The sequence below is a fragment of the Mesoplodon mirus genome (genome assembly GCF_964341445.2).
Source record: "Mesoplodon mirus genome assembly, chromosome: 19".
Lineage (NCBI taxonomy): Eukaryota > Metazoa > Chordata > Mammalia > Artiodactyla > Ziphiidae > Mesoplodon > Mesoplodon mirus.
In genome coordinates, this window is record NC_138995.1 from 17,879,386 (window position 1) to 17,898,726 (window position 19,341).

Consider the following 19,341-nt stretch of genomic DNA (forward strand, 5'->3'; position numbering starts at 1 on the left):
TTGGTAGGCTGGAAATTGACAAACTGCCACTGACCAAGGAGAGATCTTTTTATTCTTTCATCTTTCTGAAGATAGTTTTTTCTTCCTTGCAGCACTGTAACCAGATCCCACACCACCTGTCAAAGATGACCAGTTTACATGTACACTAGAATTTCTGCCTTGAAGCTTGCATCCCTCTCTTTTGTCCTGTTTAGAAATTCCTTTACAATTCCAAATATTTTAATTTGCCATACTTAATATGGCAAATATTCATTCTCATTTGAACTCTGGTCAGTCCACCCTTTCTTTCTCTCTTTTTTTTTTTCTTTACACGGGCCTCTCACTGTTGTGCCCTCTCCCGTTGTGGCGCACAGGCTCCGGACGTGCAGGCTCAGCGGCCATGGCTCACGGGCCTAGCCGCTCCACGGCATGTGGGATCTTCCCGGACCGGGGCTCGAACCCGTATCCCCTGCATCAGCAGGCGGACTCTCAACCACTGCGCCACCAGGGAAGCCTTACCCTTTCTTAAATAAACATTTATTGAGAGCCTACTGTATGCCAGATACTATGCTTGACACTGTGTTAGAGATACAGCAGTGAAAAAGGCAAAAAAAACTAGTCTCTACTCTCACTGGGACTATCATCTAATGGGGAAGGCAGAAAATTTATAATTAACTAATACACAATTACAGGTTACAAAAACTACTTCTATAAAGAACTGTGATGACTACCACAAAGTTCCTGGCTAAAAAAGGCACTCCCAAGATGGTAGTAGCAAAGCAGGACTGCAAAGGAGGCCTCTACACCTCTGGGGCACACTTACCAAGCTGGTGTCATGCTGTGAGTCAATTTATAAACACATCTACCTGGTACCTACCTACTTACCCACTCATGTGCCCTCCCACTAGACTTACCCTTCTAGCTACCTGAAGGTCTAGCCACCAGTCTAGCCATGTTTTATATGCCTTCACAGTTCTAGGGCAATAGCCAAGTAGGCCAGAAAGTTCTAGAAAATAGTCAAAACATAAAATAAGATCTGTGACCAGCCAAAACACTTCACAAAGCCCACACTTGAAGTATCTTTAGACAGCAAGTCATAAGCTATCCTGCTTTCTGTTTTAGTTACAGTTCTGATGAATTTATTTGATTTCCTATCCTATAGCTAAATACAGTGAGAAGTAGCTTGGGATTAAAATTTAGAGGGTATTGAATAGCAGGTTAAGTCTGAATATTAATTGGTAAGCAACATGGAATCAGTGAGGATTCTCAACAAGGGAACGATATGATCAAAACAATGAATTAAAAAAATTTTTATGAGATATCTGTACACCTAGGTTCACAGCAGCATCATTCACAATAACCAAAAGGTGGAAGCAACCCAAATGATGTCCATTGATGGATGGATAAACAAAATGTGATATATATATATTGCACAAGCTACTTGGCGTGGCCAAAAAAAAAAAATAATAATAATATTAATAATTTATGGTGGGATATCAGATAGATTACAATAGAGAAATGGCCCGGGGAGGTTTAATTGGACCCAAGAAGGATGAGACTACACAGAGCTCACCAGCAGGACACATTCCTAGTCAGGTGGAACACCTCCATCCTAAAAGCTCAGCAAAAGTAGAAGAAGAAAAGAGATTTCTGACAAATAGCTTAACATTCACGTTGACCTTTATTTAGTCCTCTATATTACTTTATAATGTTTTTTCTTTTTAATGTTATTTTCCACTATATCAATTGTTGCCGTCATGGTCCTTAACATAAATATTTGTTGGCTAAAAAAATGATTATATTTTCTAGAGGCTTCCCTGGTGGCGCAGTGGTTGAGGGTCCGCCTGCCGATGCAGGGGATGCGGGTTTGTGCCCTGGTCTGGGAGGATCCCACATGCTGCGGAGCGGCTGGGCCTGTGGGCCATGGCCGCTGAGCCTGCGTGTCCGGAGCCTGTGCTCCTCAACGGGAGAGGCCGCAGCAGTGAGAGGCCTGCGTACTGCAAAAAAAAAAGATTATATTTTCTAAAAGAAAAACAGTTATACATTTATTATGGGAAGATTTAAAATAGTATATTACACTCACTCCCTGGCTCTGAACTCCTGGCAACTGCTGATCCTTTTACTGTTTCCAAGGAATCATACAGTACGTAAGCTTTTCAGACTGGCTTCTTTCACTTAGCAATATGCATTTAAGGTTCCTCCATGTCTTCTGTGGCTTGACAGCTCACTTTTTATCACTCGATAATATTCTACTGTCTGGATGAACCACAGTTTGTTTATCCATTCACCTATTTATTGAAGGACCTCTTGGTTGTTTTCAAGTTTTAGCAATTACGATTAAAGCATTTGTGTGTAGGTTTTTGTGTGGACATAAGTTTTTGACTCCTTTGTGTAAATACCAAGGAGCACAACTGCTGGGTCACATGGTAAGACTACGTTTAGCTTTGTAAGAAACTGTCAAACTGTCTTCCAAAGTAGCCGTACCATTTTGCGTTCCTACCGTCAATGAATAATCCTTCCTGTTACTATACATCTTTGCCAGCATGTGGTACTGTCAGGTGGATTTTGGCCATTCTAGTATGTGTATAGTGGTAACTCATTGTTTTAATTTGCAATTCCCTAATGGCATATGCACCTTTCATATGCTTATTTGCAATCTATAGTTCTTCTCTGGTGAAGTGTCTGTTCAGGTCAGATCTGTTGTCCATTTTAAAATTGGGTTGTTTTCTTATTGTTGAGTTTTAGGAATTCTTATTTTATTTTATTTATTTATTTATTTTTTTTTTTGCGGTACGCGGGCCTCTCACTGTTGTGGCCTTTCCCATTGCGGAGTACAGGCTCCGGACGCGCAGGCTCAGCGGCCATGGCTCACGGGCCCAGCCGCTCCGCGGCATGTGGGATCCCCCCGGACCGGGGCACGAACCCGTGTCCCCCTGCATCGGCAGGTGGACTCTCAACCGCTGCGCCACCAGGGAAGCCCTAGGAATTCTTTGTAAATTTTGGATATCAGTCCTTTACCTGATATGTATTTCACAAAGATTTTCTCCCAGTCTGTAGCTTATCTTTTCGTTCTTTTAACAGTGTGTGACGGTTAATTTTATGTGTCAACTTGACTGGGCTAAGGGATGTCCAGGTAGCTGGTAAAACATTATTTCTGTGTGTGTCTGTGAGGGTGTTTCTGGAATAGATTAGCATCATCAGTAGACTGAGTAAAGAAGATGGCCCTCGACAATGCAGGTGGGCATCATCCAATTCACCGAGGGCATGAATAGAATAAAAAAGCGGGGGGGGGGGCCAAGTTTGCTCTCTTCTTTTTTTTTTTTTTTTTTTTTTTTTTTTTGCGGTACGCGGGCCTCTCACTGTTGTGGCCTCTGCCATTGCAGAGCACAGGCTCCGACGCGCAGGCTCAGCGGCCATGGCTCACGGGCACAGCCGCTCTGCGGGATGTGGGATCTTCCCGGACTGGGGCACGAACCCGTGTCCCCTGCATCGGCAGGCGGACTCTCAACCACTGCGCCACCAGGGAAGCCCTTGTTCTCTTCTTGAGTTGGGACAACCATCTTCTTCTCCTGTCCTCACACACTGGAGTTCCTGGTTCTTGGGCCTTTGAACTTGGGGTGAATTATAAGACTGGTTTTCCTGTTTCTCCAGCCTGCAGACAACGGATCATGGGACTTCTTGGTCTCCACAACTGCATGAGCTAATTCCTATAATAAATAAATAAATCTATCTAACTATTTATCCATCCCATTGCTTCTTTCCCTGGAGAACCCCAGTACACAGTGTCTGTTACAGAGCAGAAGTTTTTAATTTTAATGAAGTTCAACTTATCAATTTTTTCTTTTATGTACTGTGCTTTTGGTGCTGTATCTAAGAAGTCACCACCAAACTTTAAAGGGAATGTTTAAAAAGCATAATCCTATCAGCTCAGGGAGAAGAGGAGAAGAGCGACTACAACAAAATTTTGGAAGCTGGCAAACAGACAGAGCAGACCTAAGAAGAGTGAGGAGAGTCAAATCCAAGCCGATGCATGTTGCAGAATCCTGAAGAGGCTGGGGAACTGGAGGCACCAGTTACCTCTGGAAGTGGGAGTAAAGCACTCAGCTAAACCAAAGAGGCCGGCTGATTGTTTCAGCATTCCCCACCCCCAGCGGCCAGTGACTGCCCCACCCTCAACCCAGAAGAAGATCCATATCCACCCTCATTCCACCAAACTGAGTGCAAGAGCCAGTGATGTCCTTAATTTAGACCCTATCCCAGGCTAGTTGTTTTCTACAGAGGCCATTTATTTCCAGCCGGTTGTTTTGGCACTGTAACCAGCTTAACATCCTTAATCGCATGCTAAAAGTTGTTGCAAAACTATGACAAAAAATTTCTTTCACTCCTCCTACTGACCTACTTAGCGCTAAAGGCAGCAATCAGCTCATCCTTCTCCGGACACAAAACATTCACCTTCTGAAAAAGCCTTTATACCTCATACAGTTCCTGGGAGAGTCTCTCAGACACAGCTCCTTTGCCACAGTTTAAACTCTGAAAATCCCGATGTTAAAGATCCTACTTATTAATAACTGAAAGAAAGGAAAATAACTCTGATATAAAATAAACTTAACCTGATTAAGCAGGAAAAGATCATGGGACCACTAGGCTGGAAAAAGATGAAAACAGGAAATAAAAGAGTTCCCAGGACAGAATCACCAATTTTTCATGAAAAGAGAAATTTTGCAGTGTTTCTTAAAAAGTGATTGTAAAATAGAAAATTTAATTAGAAGAAACAAAAAATAAACTCCAAAATAGGACTAATGATTCTAGGATCCAGAAGTCTGTCTGCCTTTGAAGAAGCAGCCCCTAGAGCTGATAAAGGGGACAAAGTGTTTCCTAACATCTACTGCTGTTTTAAAAGACAAATTCAAATGAAAATTCTACGAATAAAAGTTTGGAGGCAGTCTGCCAGTCACTGTTTGGGCCCACAGGAGAGAGGAGGAGACAGCTACAGTGTGAAGAGTTCTGGCCTCTGGTCAAACCACTGAGGATTTCCTGAGAATTGCAATTACATTCTGATCATATGAATCAGATCATATTTAGGTCCACAGAAGCATAGGATTCTTAAGTCTAGCCTGCTTATTTCTTCTGCTTAGTAAAGTCTTTGACATAACTTATGTGTTCAATTTAGTAATAATCATGTTGTTTTATACATCATAAAGCCAAAATTTACCTTTTACATGGAAAACAGCCAAAGTGAAGATGACCCAGACATTGTGAACCAGCTCAGTGCTAACAGATTTACATTTCCGAAAAGCAGCGTTTAAGAACACTCTGTCCGCGTTAAACTCCGCACTGCCCACAATGCTGTTTGCTAAGGAACAGGCTCATGTTCTCTCCCTGGACTTTGTCATTATTTATTTAGCTTTCACTTTCCACAATGAACCGCTTATAACTATCAGAAGCATCTAGTGAGGTCTTGAGGACTAGAGGTGGAAGAAGCGAATAAACTTCCTCCCCCTCTTATTCATTCTGATGGTCAGCACTTTTTCTCAGCTTTAGATAGTGAAACTAAATCAATGTAGTAAAACAGAAAAAAAGAACGCTTTCCTCTCATGTCAAATAAGTTTTTTACCTAGAAAGTGAAGTCTTTACATTAAAATGAAGGATGAACCACAAAGAGATTCCACTACACACCCATCAGAATAGTTAATATTAAGAAGACTGACACTACCAAGCTGGCAAGGATGTGAAGCAATGGAAACTCTCGCACACTGCTGGTGGGCATGTAAAATGGCACAACCACTCTGGAAAAAAGCCTGGCAGTTTTTTAAAAAAACTAAACATACACTTACCCTTTGAGCCAGCAGTTTCACTCCTAAGAATTTATCCAAGAGAAATAAAAATGTATGCCCACAAGAGTTGTACAAAAATATTCATAGTAACTTTATTAATATTAGCTCGAAACTGGAAATAGCTGAGGTATCCATGAATAGGAAAATGGATAAAGAAACTATGTTATATTCATAAAACATAACACTACTCAGCAATAAAAGAGAAAGAGTTATTGTTACATGCAACAAGAAGAATGAATCTCAAAATTATTACGCTGAGTTAAATAATTCTATCACAAAAAAGTACATATGATATGACTACATTTACATGAAGTTTTAGAATAGTTGAAACAGATCTATGACAGCAAGTCAGAACAGTAGTAGCCTTGGAAGGTGGGAGAGGGAATTGACTGGGAAGGGGCAAAAGAAAACTTTCCAAGGTAACAGTAATGTCCTGTATCTTGATAGGCTTGGGTTACATAATTTTACGCATCTGTCAAAATTTAGGATTTGTGTATTTTATTGTATGCAAATATTGTCTCAAAAGAAAAAAGCTACAACGAAAACACTGAACTCTGTATGCACGCTTGAGTAGAGAGAAGTATTCTAGTGTGTGCAATTCACTTTGAAATGCATCAAAGAAAATTAAGATGGATTAATGGATGGATAGGTGGGCCAATCCATGATAAAGTATATATAGTAAAATGTTAATGGTAGAATCTAGGTGGTGGAAAAATGAGTGTTGACTATAAAATTGTTTCGACTTTGCTGTATATTTGAAGATTTTCATAATAAATTGTTAGGGAAAAAATGATGATGGGAATCCACTTGCCTATGTAGGGCTTAAATACCAGATTCGTAATTATTTTCCAGATTAGGGCACATCTAAGCCTATTCCTTGTCAGAGTTTTACAAAAGACCATGTGGAAGATTAAGATTTTCAAATAGAAATATGGTCAGTTATATAAGGCTACAATATGATAAATATCTTGGTGACAGACGTCCTGATGAAACTTATTTTTGCTGTTCCTAAATGAACTGTTTTTCTCCATGGCTTTAAATGTTGCAGCTGTGTTACCTGTCATGACATTTCCTTTGACAGAGCTGAGATAAATTTAAGGATCAAAGAGCTCCAAGTGATTTTACAGACACTATCTTATTTTTCCTTGAAGTAAAAGAACAGAGTTGAGCAAGCATTATTATGTCCATTTTACAGAAAGAAAAAAACAGGAGGACAGAGAAATTAAGGGACTTATTTAAGGTCAGAAGGACAGCAACAGCACCTATAATAATAATATATCGAGAGCATACTATGCCAATTTTATAATTGCTCTCTTATTTAATCCTCATATAACCTTTCATTTTATATAGGAGGAAACCAAGGTTTATGAAAACAAATAGTTTGCCTAAAGTTACAAAGTCTATCACCCTAACTTCAGTCTAATTAGTCAATGGCTCTGAACATTTTTTTCTACCAAGACACTTAGGATAGATGTTAACATTCCTGTGGGTATAACCAAAGTTAAGCATAATTTTGCCAGGTACCTGCAATTCTACTGCTTTTCTTTTTCTCTAGAAAGCACACTGGAATGCAAGTAAGAGTGACATAAGAATAACCTTGAAGCTCTTCCAATTTATATTTTACAAAAAGCAGATTATTTGCAAATTTGGGTTTTTTTTTTTTTTTTCTTTTTTTGGCCACGCCACGCCGCACGCTGGATCTCAGTTCCCCAACCAGGGATGGAATCCGTGCCCCCTGCACTGAGAGCACTGCACACCGAGTCTTAACCACGCGACCACCATGGAAGTTCCCAGATTTGGTATTTTAAGTAACTTTGGAAACGAATGACTTTGCAGCACTAAGCCTGATAATCTGCAAAAGCCTACCTCTTCTAAGACCCATCCTTGTAGAGTAATAAGTAGACTGATCATCTTACTGAAGAGCACGGTGTGATACAACTCTTAGAGCCCAAACTGCCCTCTCCTGTTGGTTCTGAAATCTGCTTCAAACTTGACCATCCGCCAAATGTCTTTAGCGTGTACGCTAAAGCGAATGCAGCCCCCGGTTTGAATAAAGGTCAAGGCTACTGAGCTCTAAAGGACGTCTTAGTGGATGATGGACTAGACCACTTGCAGCAGTACAGCCCGGTCGCCTCACCGTCCTCTTTCCCCCTCTCCCCCCACAACCCGTGCGCTACAGAAATATAGCAGCAGCGCTACAGGTGCTGACGACTGAATGTTTGTGTCCCTGTCTCAAACTCATGTTAAAATCCTAACCCCAAATGTGACAGAAGTAGAAGATGGGGCCTCTGGGAGGTGATTAGATAGTGAGGGCAGAGCCCTTACAGATGGGATTAGTGCTCTCATGAGAGAGACCCCGGGGAGCTGTCTAGATTTCTCTGCCGTGTGAGGACGTAGCAAGAAAATGACCAACTACGAATCAGGAAGTGGGCCTTCGCCAGACACTAAATATGCCAGTGCCTTGATCTTAGACTTCCAAGGCTTTTCCCTAACTGTGAAAAATAAACTTCGGTTGTTTATAAGCCACCCAGTTTATGGCATTTTGTTACAGCAGCCTGAACAGACTAAGGCAACAATCTATTCTCATTCTCAGAAATGACTTATAGGGACTTCCCTGGTGGCACAGTGGTTAAGGATCCGCCTGCCAATGCAGGGGACATGGGTTCGAGCCCTGGTCCAGGAAGATCCCACATGCCTCGGAGCTACTAAGCCCATATGCCACAACTACTGAGCCTGTGCTCTAGAGCCCGCGAGCAACAACTACTGAAGCCCACGCGCCTAGAGCCTGTGCTCCGCAACAAGAGAAGCCACTGCAATGAGAAGCCCTCACACTGCAATGAAGAGTAGCCCCCGCTTGCCGCAACTAGAGAAAGCCCGCGCACAGCAAGACCTAAAGCAGCCAAAAATAAATAAATAAATAAATTTATTTATAAAAAAAAAAAGAAATAATTTATTATGAAGGGACTTAGCCTGAATACTTTCCTCAGCCTGACAATCAGTTGACAAATTTAATGTCTATTTGTTCTCTTTATCACATTGTAACTCTATTCTAATTCCTTCTCTATAGTCCTAACTACATAATTTCTTTTAAGTCCATGATTAACAGATCAAAGTCTCTACTTAAACATATCTCATTTGAGATAAAAATTTTAATTTGGCTTTAACAGGCAGAGTTGATTATTTACTTTACAAATTAGATACTTTTTTCTTTATTTTTATTGGAGCACAGTTGCTTTACAATGTTGTGTTAGTTTCTGCTGTACAACAAAGTGAATCAGCCACACATATACATATATCCCCTCTTCCTTGGATTTCCTTCCCACTTAGGTCACCACAGAGCATTGAGTAGAGTTCCCTGTGCTTTACAGTCTATTCTCATTAGTTATCTATTTTATACACAGTAGTGTTTATATGTCAATCCCAATCTCCCAATCTATCCCCCCCCGACCCTGGTATGCATAAGTACAAATTAGATTCTTACTGTATGAAAAAAAAAGCATTTCTTTAAAGATCAAGCTGTTCTGTATTTATATATGATTCAATATACACACAATCTTTCACAAATAAACCTGTATATAACAAGAAGTAATTTCTATGTCTTGAACTTTTAAAAGAAAGCAAATAAAAATAATACAAATATATCAGAATGTAATTTTCAAAATATGTATACGTGGGAATTCCCTGGCGGTCCAGTGGTTAGGACTCCACACTTTCACCTCTGAGGGCTCGAGTTCAATCCCTGGTTATGTAACTAAATCCCACAAGCTGCATGGTGTGGCCAAAATATATATATATATATATATATATATATATGTATGTATACAAAGTTAGCAGTTAAGACTTTTTTTTTTTTTTTTTTGCGGTACGTGGGCCTCTCATGTTGTGGCCTCTCTCATTGTGGAGCACAGGCTCCGGACGCGCAGGCTCAGCGGCCATGGCTCACGGGCCCAGCCGCTCCGCAGCATGTGGGATCCTCCCGGACCAGGGCATGAACCCGTGTCCCCTGCATCGGCAGGCGGACTCTCAACCACCGCGCCACCAGGGAAGCCCAGTTAAGACTTTTTAAGCTACTATTTCTTGAGAACCTACTATGTGTTTGGCTCTATACAAAGGGCTTCATGTGTGTTATCCCATTTAATCTGCACACTGAGTTAAGCATTCTTCTTCTTTTTTTTTTTTAATCACCGAGAATACGGAGGTTTATAGAGGTGAAGGAACTCGCTCAGAGCCTTCCTGGGAGCAGGTGGCCTAGTCTGGATTCAAACCAAGGTCTGTGTGATTGCAGAGCTCAACTCTTTCCAGCATACACATAATATATTATAGAGCAGGAGCTTCCATGTCCCCACGGCCTAAAATGCCCAAAAAGGTCATTCAGCTTCTTGCTGTCTTCTGTGAACCATCCCATCCTGATTAGGCACCTGGCTGTGCATTCAGATCAGAGGAGACCATAAAAGTGAAAGTATATTATAAAAAGTTTGTCCTTAACTATGTCTTTGGACTAGTTTCTTTATCTCTTTTTTCCCCCTAATCTCTAACCTAACACTAGGTTTACCAGTACCACGTCATGGCATTAAAGAAGACAAAGTCATAGAACCCAAATGGTGATAGAACTAGGAGGGACATTAGAAATTATCCAATTCAGTGCTCTCATTTCACAAATGAGGAAACTGAGGTCAAAAGAAGCTAACTTGCCACAGTCACGTTACTAGCTAATGCAGCCTGATCTATAATGAAGATCTCTGATTCTTTTTTCTTTTTTTTTAAGATCTCTGATTCTTTACACTAACCATAGTATAAGGAATTTCCTCCTAGGAGATATTTTTTAAAATTTCTTGGACAAGACTTTTTCGATTATTAAGTAATATTCATAATGAATAAACTAATAGTAACACTCCAGAAAGGTTTAAAATGAAAAGTAGAAGCCTCTTCTTTCCTTCTACCTTCTAATCCCATTTCATTCCCCAGGCATAACCATCATTAAGCTTCTTGTGTGTTCCTCCAAAATTGATCTATATATGTACATATATGTGTGAAGTAATTTAAATATGGAAGTCCAAAAATGATTCTCTCATCTCAGACTGATGTTTTCCTCTATATAGTTTAGTCAACAGTCATATTATTGCATAAAAATACGCAAAGGGAGAAAGCAATATTGCAACATATCTGTAAGTTTGCAAAGCTGTGAGTACGATGTTCTCCTTAGGTACAGCTCACCTGTTTTCCAGGTCCGGCATGCTTAGGTTTCTAGCAGCAAAGCACATTTTGAGAGGGATGACCTTCCTGTCCTTGGTGCTGTTCTGGTGTTTTGGAGAACCGGAGTCCTCACTGCCACTAAAGCTCGGTGACTGGGGAGCTGCACCTTCCCATGGCAGATCTGATACTAACGATGGCTTCTTGATATATGGCGTTACTTCTCGGATGAATTTAACTATGAACAAAAATCAAAGAAGAAGGTTAGTATTTTTGCTTCCTATGAAAAATAACAACTGAAATATATACATACACGAATTATCTGGCATGAAGTGAAAAAATACACGAAGTTAAAGAGCCAGCACACAGAATCTTAGGATTGGAGGGTGCTTTAAGAGCATGTAATCCAAATGATATACCACTACTCTATCCTAAAAACTTTAACTTCTGAGTCTTTGCATATTGTTGCTTCTGCTTAGGACTCCTTTCTCCCTCTGTCGGCCTTGCCAACTCTACTCAAGAGTCACGTCCTCAGCAGCCTTTCCTGTTCACTCTCTCCAGGGTATTACCATTACTCTTCTGTAGCAACCTCTAAGCACCCTGGGTTGTAATCCTTTGTTAATACTTCAGTTCCCTGCTGGCTGTGAGTTCCCCAAAGGCAGGGTTTACAATTTATTCAATCTTGGTGTCTAACACCCAGACCAGTGCCTACTCAGTAAATGTTTGAATAAATGAGTGAAGGAAAAAATAAACAATTAAATACCTGAATTATCTCAGAAGTTGGCCATCACGAATGAATCTGGAGATAGATTCAGTACCTCCTGAGACAGCCCCATCTAGCTTTAGACAACTCAACATTTAGAAACTTGAAACTTCCACCCATTGGCTTGCTGACTACAGAGGCCATATAGAACAAACTTAATCTCTTCCACATGAGAACCCTTCAGATATCTGAAGACTGAGATGATCTCTCTCTTCTCCAGACTAAGCTATGTATCTCTACTTCAATTCGATTCAACTCAGTCAACATTTTTAGCTACCTTCCAAGTATCAGGCATTAGGCTAGCCACTGAGAATACAAGAGCAACTTAGGCATGGACCCTGCCTTCAAGGAATGCCCAGTCTAGTAAAGGAGACAGCTTTGGAAACAAACCATTATAGCTTTGAAAAACAAGTACAAAAACATAGTCAAAAACAGGTATTTCTATTAACGGTAGCCCCAAATTAAGATATAGCTTTTAATATATGTGAAATGTTTTTCTTTTAAGTTCAATTTTAAGACATATAAAATACTTCTTTTACCTCATTTATGACTGGCAACTACTATCATTTGAGGCACTGTGCTCTTATTTCAAAAACTAGATAAACTGAAGATTATTAAATCCTTTTTTAGTAAAATCTTAAAAAGCATTAAAATGTCAATAAATTGTTGAATGTAGATAAATCGGTCACCATTTCCTCTTCTAACATCAATATATGTTCCATCAGTAATCTACCTCCTCTAAAATTCCGCTGTGGTAGGTCATTAGAGTAGTATCATGGGAACTGAAAAACTAGAAAGATATGATCATTATCAATGCTTATCAATGTCATAATAGCTAGTATTAATATTTTATAGCATTAGAAGCTTTACAAACCTATGAAACTTTACTGAGAAATAGATTACTAAATCTAAAAAACAATCAGCTATGTTTCTAAAAACATAGCTAACAAGTCTTTAGAATATTGTTTCTTTTTTGAATAGGTAATACATGCATATAAAACAAAATTCAGGGTTTCCCTGATGGCTCAGTGGTTAAGAATCCACCTGCCAATGCAGGGGACAAGGGTTTGAGCCCTGGTTCAGGAAGATCCCACATGCCGCGGAGCAACTAAGCCCGTGCGCCACAACTACTGAGCCTGCGCTCTAGAGCCCACGAGCCACAACTACTGAGCCCGCGTGCCACAAGTACTGAAGCCTATGTGCCTAGAGCCTGTGCTCTGCAACAAGAGAAGCCACCGCAATGAGAAGCCCGTGCACCACAATGAAGAGCAGCCCCCGCTCGCCGCAACTAGAGAAAGCCTGCGCGCAGCAACGAAGACCCAAAGCAGCCAAAAAGAAATATAAATTAATAAATTAATAATAATTTTTTAAAAAACGTGATATGGGACTTCCCTGGTAGTCCAGTGGGTAAGACTCCGTGCTCCCAATTCAGGGGGCCCGAGTTCGATCCCTGGTCGGGGAACTAGATCCCCGCGTGCTGCAACTAAGACCTGGTGCAGTCTAAATAAAAATAAAATATTTAAATAAATTTAAAAAAAGAAACTGTGATATATTTCAGAGTTATTTCACTTTTCCTGATAGCTAAAGATCATCCTCAAGGGCTTCCCTGGTGGCAGTGGTTGGGAGTCTGCCTGCCGGTGCAGGGTACGCGGGTTCGTGCCCCAGTCCGGGAGGATCCCACATGCCACGGAGCGGCTGGGCCCGTGAGCCATGGCCGCTGGGCCTGCGCAGCCGGAGCCTGTGCTCCACGGTGGGAGAGGCCACAACAGTGAGAGGCCCGCATACCGCAAAAAAAAAAAAAAAAAAAAAAAAGGATCATCCTCAAAATGCTTAAACTCTGATGTTTATAGTATTTTAGGTGTTTAGTTGCTGAAGTTAATCTTTCTTTTACGCACTGCTCGCTCTTACTGAAAATGAAGGCGGTTCTCCCCCACCCTAAAAGCATCACTATAATCCCTTCTCTTTAGAGTGACAAAAAACATATACATGTACTGTACACACACCTGGAAAGACATCTGGGAAGATTTTCAGCAAAATATCAATAGTGCCTAGAAATATGCATAGGACTGCCTTTTTTTTTCTTTATGTAGTTGTGTATATTTGAAACTTTGATGAGCCCATATCATTAATACAAAAAACAAAAAACCTTATTTAAGAAAGGAAGAAAATTTATTCCGAAAACTTGCTCAAACTTTAAACATGGAACTACCTTAAACTAAAACCTTGTTGAACCTTCTAAAACTATAATGCATGGTATAAGATTCAAGATCCAACTGATTCTTATTGAATTCCATGCTCTAATGAATAAGGTTACAGGGGTCCATGTATATTAACAAGGTACACTGCTATCCTGGTTTGGGGCATTCGGCAGCATCTGATTTTTAAACTGATGCCATTTATGTGGCTTTTAAAAGCTTATCCAAAAGATACTTTATAGTGCAGAAGTAGCCTACGGCTGTAAACACAAGTATTCTGGTATATCAATCACCTTCCCTTATAAACATCAATCTCTCATATAATCATTATTTTCCTCTCTAATTTCTAATGCTTATCGTTTTCTTATCTCTTCAAGTGACCTTTACTCTGAGTTTAAGTGAAACTAAATGGATCAGACAATGTAGGGAGAATAGTGCCAATATTTCCCCTGCTTTTGTAAACAAGTTTGTTTCTGACCTATCCTTAGGGTGGAAGAGCTGGCTTTTCATTCGTCTCAAAAGTGAGTTACGTTGACATCTTTGTCCAAGTATTCTCCCAAGAAGTTTCTCCTCAACCTCATCCCAAGCTCCTCCTCCAAATCAGGAATCTGATAGATGGCCACCAAAAGCATTAGGGAGGAATTACTTTATTTTTCATAAAAAGTCTTTTACATTCTCAACTTGCAGGTGTCTTTCAGCTCAAGTCTCTTGCCATTTAGGGTCTGAGTAGGCTGCACAGTCTAGGGTTTGGTGATGTAAAACCTACACGTGTTCAGAGTGACTCTGGTTTCATTATACCTTTCCATTTTAAAGTATCAATAACATTGCACATTCTCTAATTTATTGAGCTCCTGCTATGTGCCAGGAACTGTTTTGGGAACCTAGAATAATATATCCATGAACAAAACATGCAAAAATAAAAAAGGATAAATGTAATGAATAAGTAAATTATATTCTAGAAAAACAAAAATTTACATTCACATGAACTTATGTTCATATATGTTCACATATATGAATGTTTTTTTATCAGCTCTATTCCTAAGTGCTCAAACTGGAAACAACCCAAATTTCCTTTAATGGGTGAATGGATAAATTGCAGTACAGCCAGGGAACAGAATATTACTCGGCAATGAAAAGGAAAATGAGAGGCTTCCCTGGTGGCGCAGTGGTTAAGAATCTGCCTGCCAATACAGGGGACACGGGTTCGAGCCTTGGTCCGGGAAGATCCCACATGCCGTGGAGCAAATAAGCCTGAGAGCCACAACTACTTAACCCGCGTGCCACAACTACTGAAGCCCACGTGCCTAGAGCCCATGCTCCTCAACAAGAGAAGCCACTGTAATGCGAAGCTCGCGAACTGAAACAAAGAGTAGCCCTCGCTCGCCGCAACTAGAGAAAGCCCGTGCAACAGCAACAGAGACCCAACGCAGCCAAAAATAAATTAAAAAATAAATTAAATTTTTTAAAAAAGGAAAATTAACTGAGCAACTTGGATGAATCTCAAAGGTATTATGCTGAGTAAAAGAAGCCAGTGTCAAAGGGTTACATACTGCATGATTCTATTACAGAAAAGACAAAACTGTATGAAGACAGGCATGGGGAAGGTGTGATGAGTTTTTTTTGAGCGTAGAACTAGCCTATATCCTTATTGTGGTGATGGTCACAAGAATTTACACATGGGTTAAAATCCACAGAAGTGTACACCATATGGGGGGGGAGCCAATTTTACTGCATAATTTAAAAATAAAAATTAAAATAAGTAAATTATTGGGGCTTCCCTGGTGGTGCAGTGATTGAGAGTCTGCCTGCCGATGCAGGGGACAAGGGTTCGTGCCCCGGTCTGGGAAGATCCCACATGCCACGGAGCGGCTGGGCCTGTGAGCCGTGGCCGCTGAGCCTGCGCATCCGGAGCCTGTGCTCCACAACGGGAGAGGCCACAACAGTGAGAGGCCCACGTACTGAAAAAAAAAAAAAAAAAAAAAAGTAAATTATATAGTCAGTTATGAAAAATTAAGTGTTATGGAAAAGGGTAAACAGTAAGGGAAGGCGGATCAGAGTGCTGCAAGGGGGTCAATTTGTGACTGTAAATAAGGTGGTTAGGTGAGCCGCCTTATGAAGACATTTGAGCAATGACTTAAAGGCGGCGGGGAGTCAGTCAAGGGAATATTTGGGAGAAGCATTCCAGATGAGAGAAAAGTGTTAAATTAGTAAGGCCAGTGTGACTAGCACAGGGTAATAGAGGGGGAAAGAGAGAAAAGAGGGACATAAGGGTAGAGGGAATGAGAGGCAGCTCATGTAGGTCACTGTAAGGACTGTGGCTTTTATTCTGAATTGGGAAGCCATTGGGAGGTTTTAAGCTGAGCAGTGATATGATCTAAATTGTATTTTTTTTGGGGGGGGGTACGCGGGCCTCTCACTGCTGTGGCCTCTCCAGTTGCGGAGCACAGGCTCCGGACGCGCAGGCTCCACGGTATGCGGGATCTTCCTGGACCGGGGCACGAACCCGTGTCCCCTGCATCAGCAGGCGGACTCTCAACCACTGTGCCACCAGGGAAACCCTCTAACTTGTATTTTAATCATTCTCACTACTTTGTTGAAAATAGAGTGAAAGAAGGCAAGGGCAGAAGCAGGAAGACCAATTGGGAGGTTATTAGAGGTGAGAGATTATGGTAGTTAGACCAGGGTGATAGGAGTGGAGGTGAGAAGGGTCAGATTCTCTACTGAAGGCAGATCTACTCAGATGCGCTGATAGACTGGAGAAGGGGGGTTGACTTATCCTTAGGGTGGATCAGGGCGCTGGGGAGAAGACAAGGAAGAGCAAAAGAGACAGGAGACCCACGAGAGACCAGTCTTCCACAGAAATACCGGCCTAAATTAGTACCAAGCTTACCCAAACTGGAAAATGCCTTGTCTTGATCTTACTCTCCCTGACTTGGTTCCTTCCTCTCTTTACCACTCCTTGAAAATAAGAACTTTATGCTTGCTGTTTCTATTTTCTCCTTTTGCTCCTTAATCTCTTCTGAATAAAACTGCATTCTAAACACTAGCTCATGTTTTCTTACTCACCCAATCGAAAGGCCTTTTTTCTCAATCCCTATTCTTGACCATTCCAACATCTGACAATACACTCTATCAACTGTTTTTACTCCTCTTTTCTGGCCATTTATTTTCTAATGCCTGCTTCCTCCTCCTAGCCCTACAGTGTATCTGTTCCCCAAAGCTCTGATTTTAGCACTTTCTGCTCACTTTATCCTCTACTCTCTAGCAACTTTTTTTAAAAAATATTTATTTGGCTGCACCAGGTCTTAGTTGTGGCAGGCGGGCTCTTCAGTTGTGGCTCCAGGTCTCCTTAGTTGTGGCTCACCAGCTCCTTAGTTGCGGCATGTGGGCTCCTTAGTGTGGCATGTAAACTCTCGGTTGCGGCATGCATGTGGGATCTAGCTCCTTGACCTGGGACTGAACCCGGGCCCCCTGCATTGGGAGTGTGGAGTCCTATCCACTGCGCCACCAGCGAAGTCCCTCTCTAGCAACTTTCAGTGCTGGATTTTTAGATTTAACATACATCTCGAGAACCATTTTCTCTTTTTGGCCCTGATTTCTTTCACCAGAGTGCTGCCCCAACCCTTCAGACTTAACATATGCCCATGTGAACTGATCTTTGTTATCTTTAATCTCCTCCTGTGTGCATTGATTAGCGTTAGCAGCACCATCTTCCTAGCCACACAGTGGCTAAACCAGTAGTGTAGCAAGTCTGGTGTAAAGCCCAATAATCTGAATTTTATTATAGCTCCCCCAGGTGGTTGATTCTCATGCCCACGATGCTTTAGGAACCACTTCTCTAAACCTTTGTAGACTCCTCCCTCTCCCTAGCCCCCACATCCAATCAAGTGCCAAACCATCTCATCCCACCTCTGCAATTTTTCCCTAATTTACCTACTTCCCTCAATTCCCACTACCGACATGCTCTGGATCACCCAAACCATTGTAATGCCCCCCCCTTTTTTGGTAATTGTGGTAAAATACATATAACATAAAATTTACCATTTTAACTGTTTTTTACGTGTACAGTTCAGTGGCATCAAGTACTTTCACACTGTTGTGCAACCATCACCTCCATCCATCTCCAGAACTTTTTCATCTTCCCATACTGAAACTCGGTACCCTTTAAACAATAACTCCCCATTCCCTTTCCCCCAGCCTCTGGCAACCACCATTTTACCTTCTGCTGGTCTTATCCTTTCCCCTCAGATAATTACACTGGCAAGTACTGAAAAGAAAATGAAAACAAATATAAAAATTCCTGATTCTACCCCATTTCCTTCCACATGTTTTAGTCCTTTACTTAACACGGTAACATACATCTTCCCATGTTAAACAAACTCTTCATAAGCATCATTTTAAAATAGCTATAGAGCATTCCATCGTGTTTACCATAATTTATTTAGGTGTTCCCTTATTGGGCACTTACTTTAAATAATGCTATAATAAATATATTTTTCAGGAGAGAAATTACTGTGTCAAAGGAATATTTAAGACTCATGATAAATATTGCAAATTTCTCCCCAAAAGGATTATACCATTTAATACTCCCACCAGCAGTATATGAGCACGTCCATGTCAGTAGACTTGTCAATAGGAAGTAACCTTATTTAAAACAATCTTCACTATTTTAATGGGTGAAAAATGTATATATATATGGCAACCCAATCTTGATCTCCTGCTTCAACAAATGCAGGATGCTATTATTTTCTTCTCTTTAAAAGCAGGAAATTCATGTCTCTACACTTTTTTGTCTGAAGACACAGGAGGAGTGATTTGTGAGTTATGACAGTGAGGAGTTACAGAACGATCACCAGAACCTTAAATCTAACACAAATTTGAGCAATACTTCTTTGGATTTGTTGTACTAGCATTTCCAAAGTCATATTTAATGTCCCATTATCGCCTTATCATTTAACTCTGTGAAGTTAGCTCCTTTTTTCTTGCTAGTCATCAGGAGGAAAAAATCCCCAGCAAAGAAACCAAGCATGTCCTCAGAAGCTGTACATGTGCTTACGTGATTTCAACGTTCTGCATTTTTTTTTTTTTTTTGCGGTATGCGGGCCTCTCACTGTTGTGGCCTCTCCCGTTGTGGAGCACAGGCTCCGGACGCGCAGGCTCAGCGGCCATGGCTCACAGGCCTAGCCGCTCGGCGGCATGTGGGAACTTCCCGGACTGGGGCACGAACCCGTGTCACCTGCATTGGCAGGCGGACTCTCAACCACTGTGCCACCAGTGAAGCGCCAATGTTCTGCTTTAAAAAAATAACTATAGTTTGTGTTTGTCCTGAGATTTTCAGTTCACTTCATTACCCATCTTTCCTTCTCCACTTCACTCCAAG

At 41.0% G+C, this 19,341-nt stretch overlaps 1 protein-coding gene across 1 annotated transcript in view; it reads right to left on the minus strand.

The window, feature by feature from the left end:
• The window catches only part of SNTB2 (syntrophin beta 2), a 91,789-nt gene that overhangs the window by 41,497 nt on the left and 30,951 nt on the right, over positions 1-19,341 (minus strand). The window contains exon 2 of the mRNA XM_082607002.1: positions 11,028-11,241. Coding sequence (XP_082463128.1) covers positions 11,028-11,241 — 214 coding nt within the window. The remainder of the gene's footprint in view (positions 1-11,027; positions 11,242-19,341) is intronic.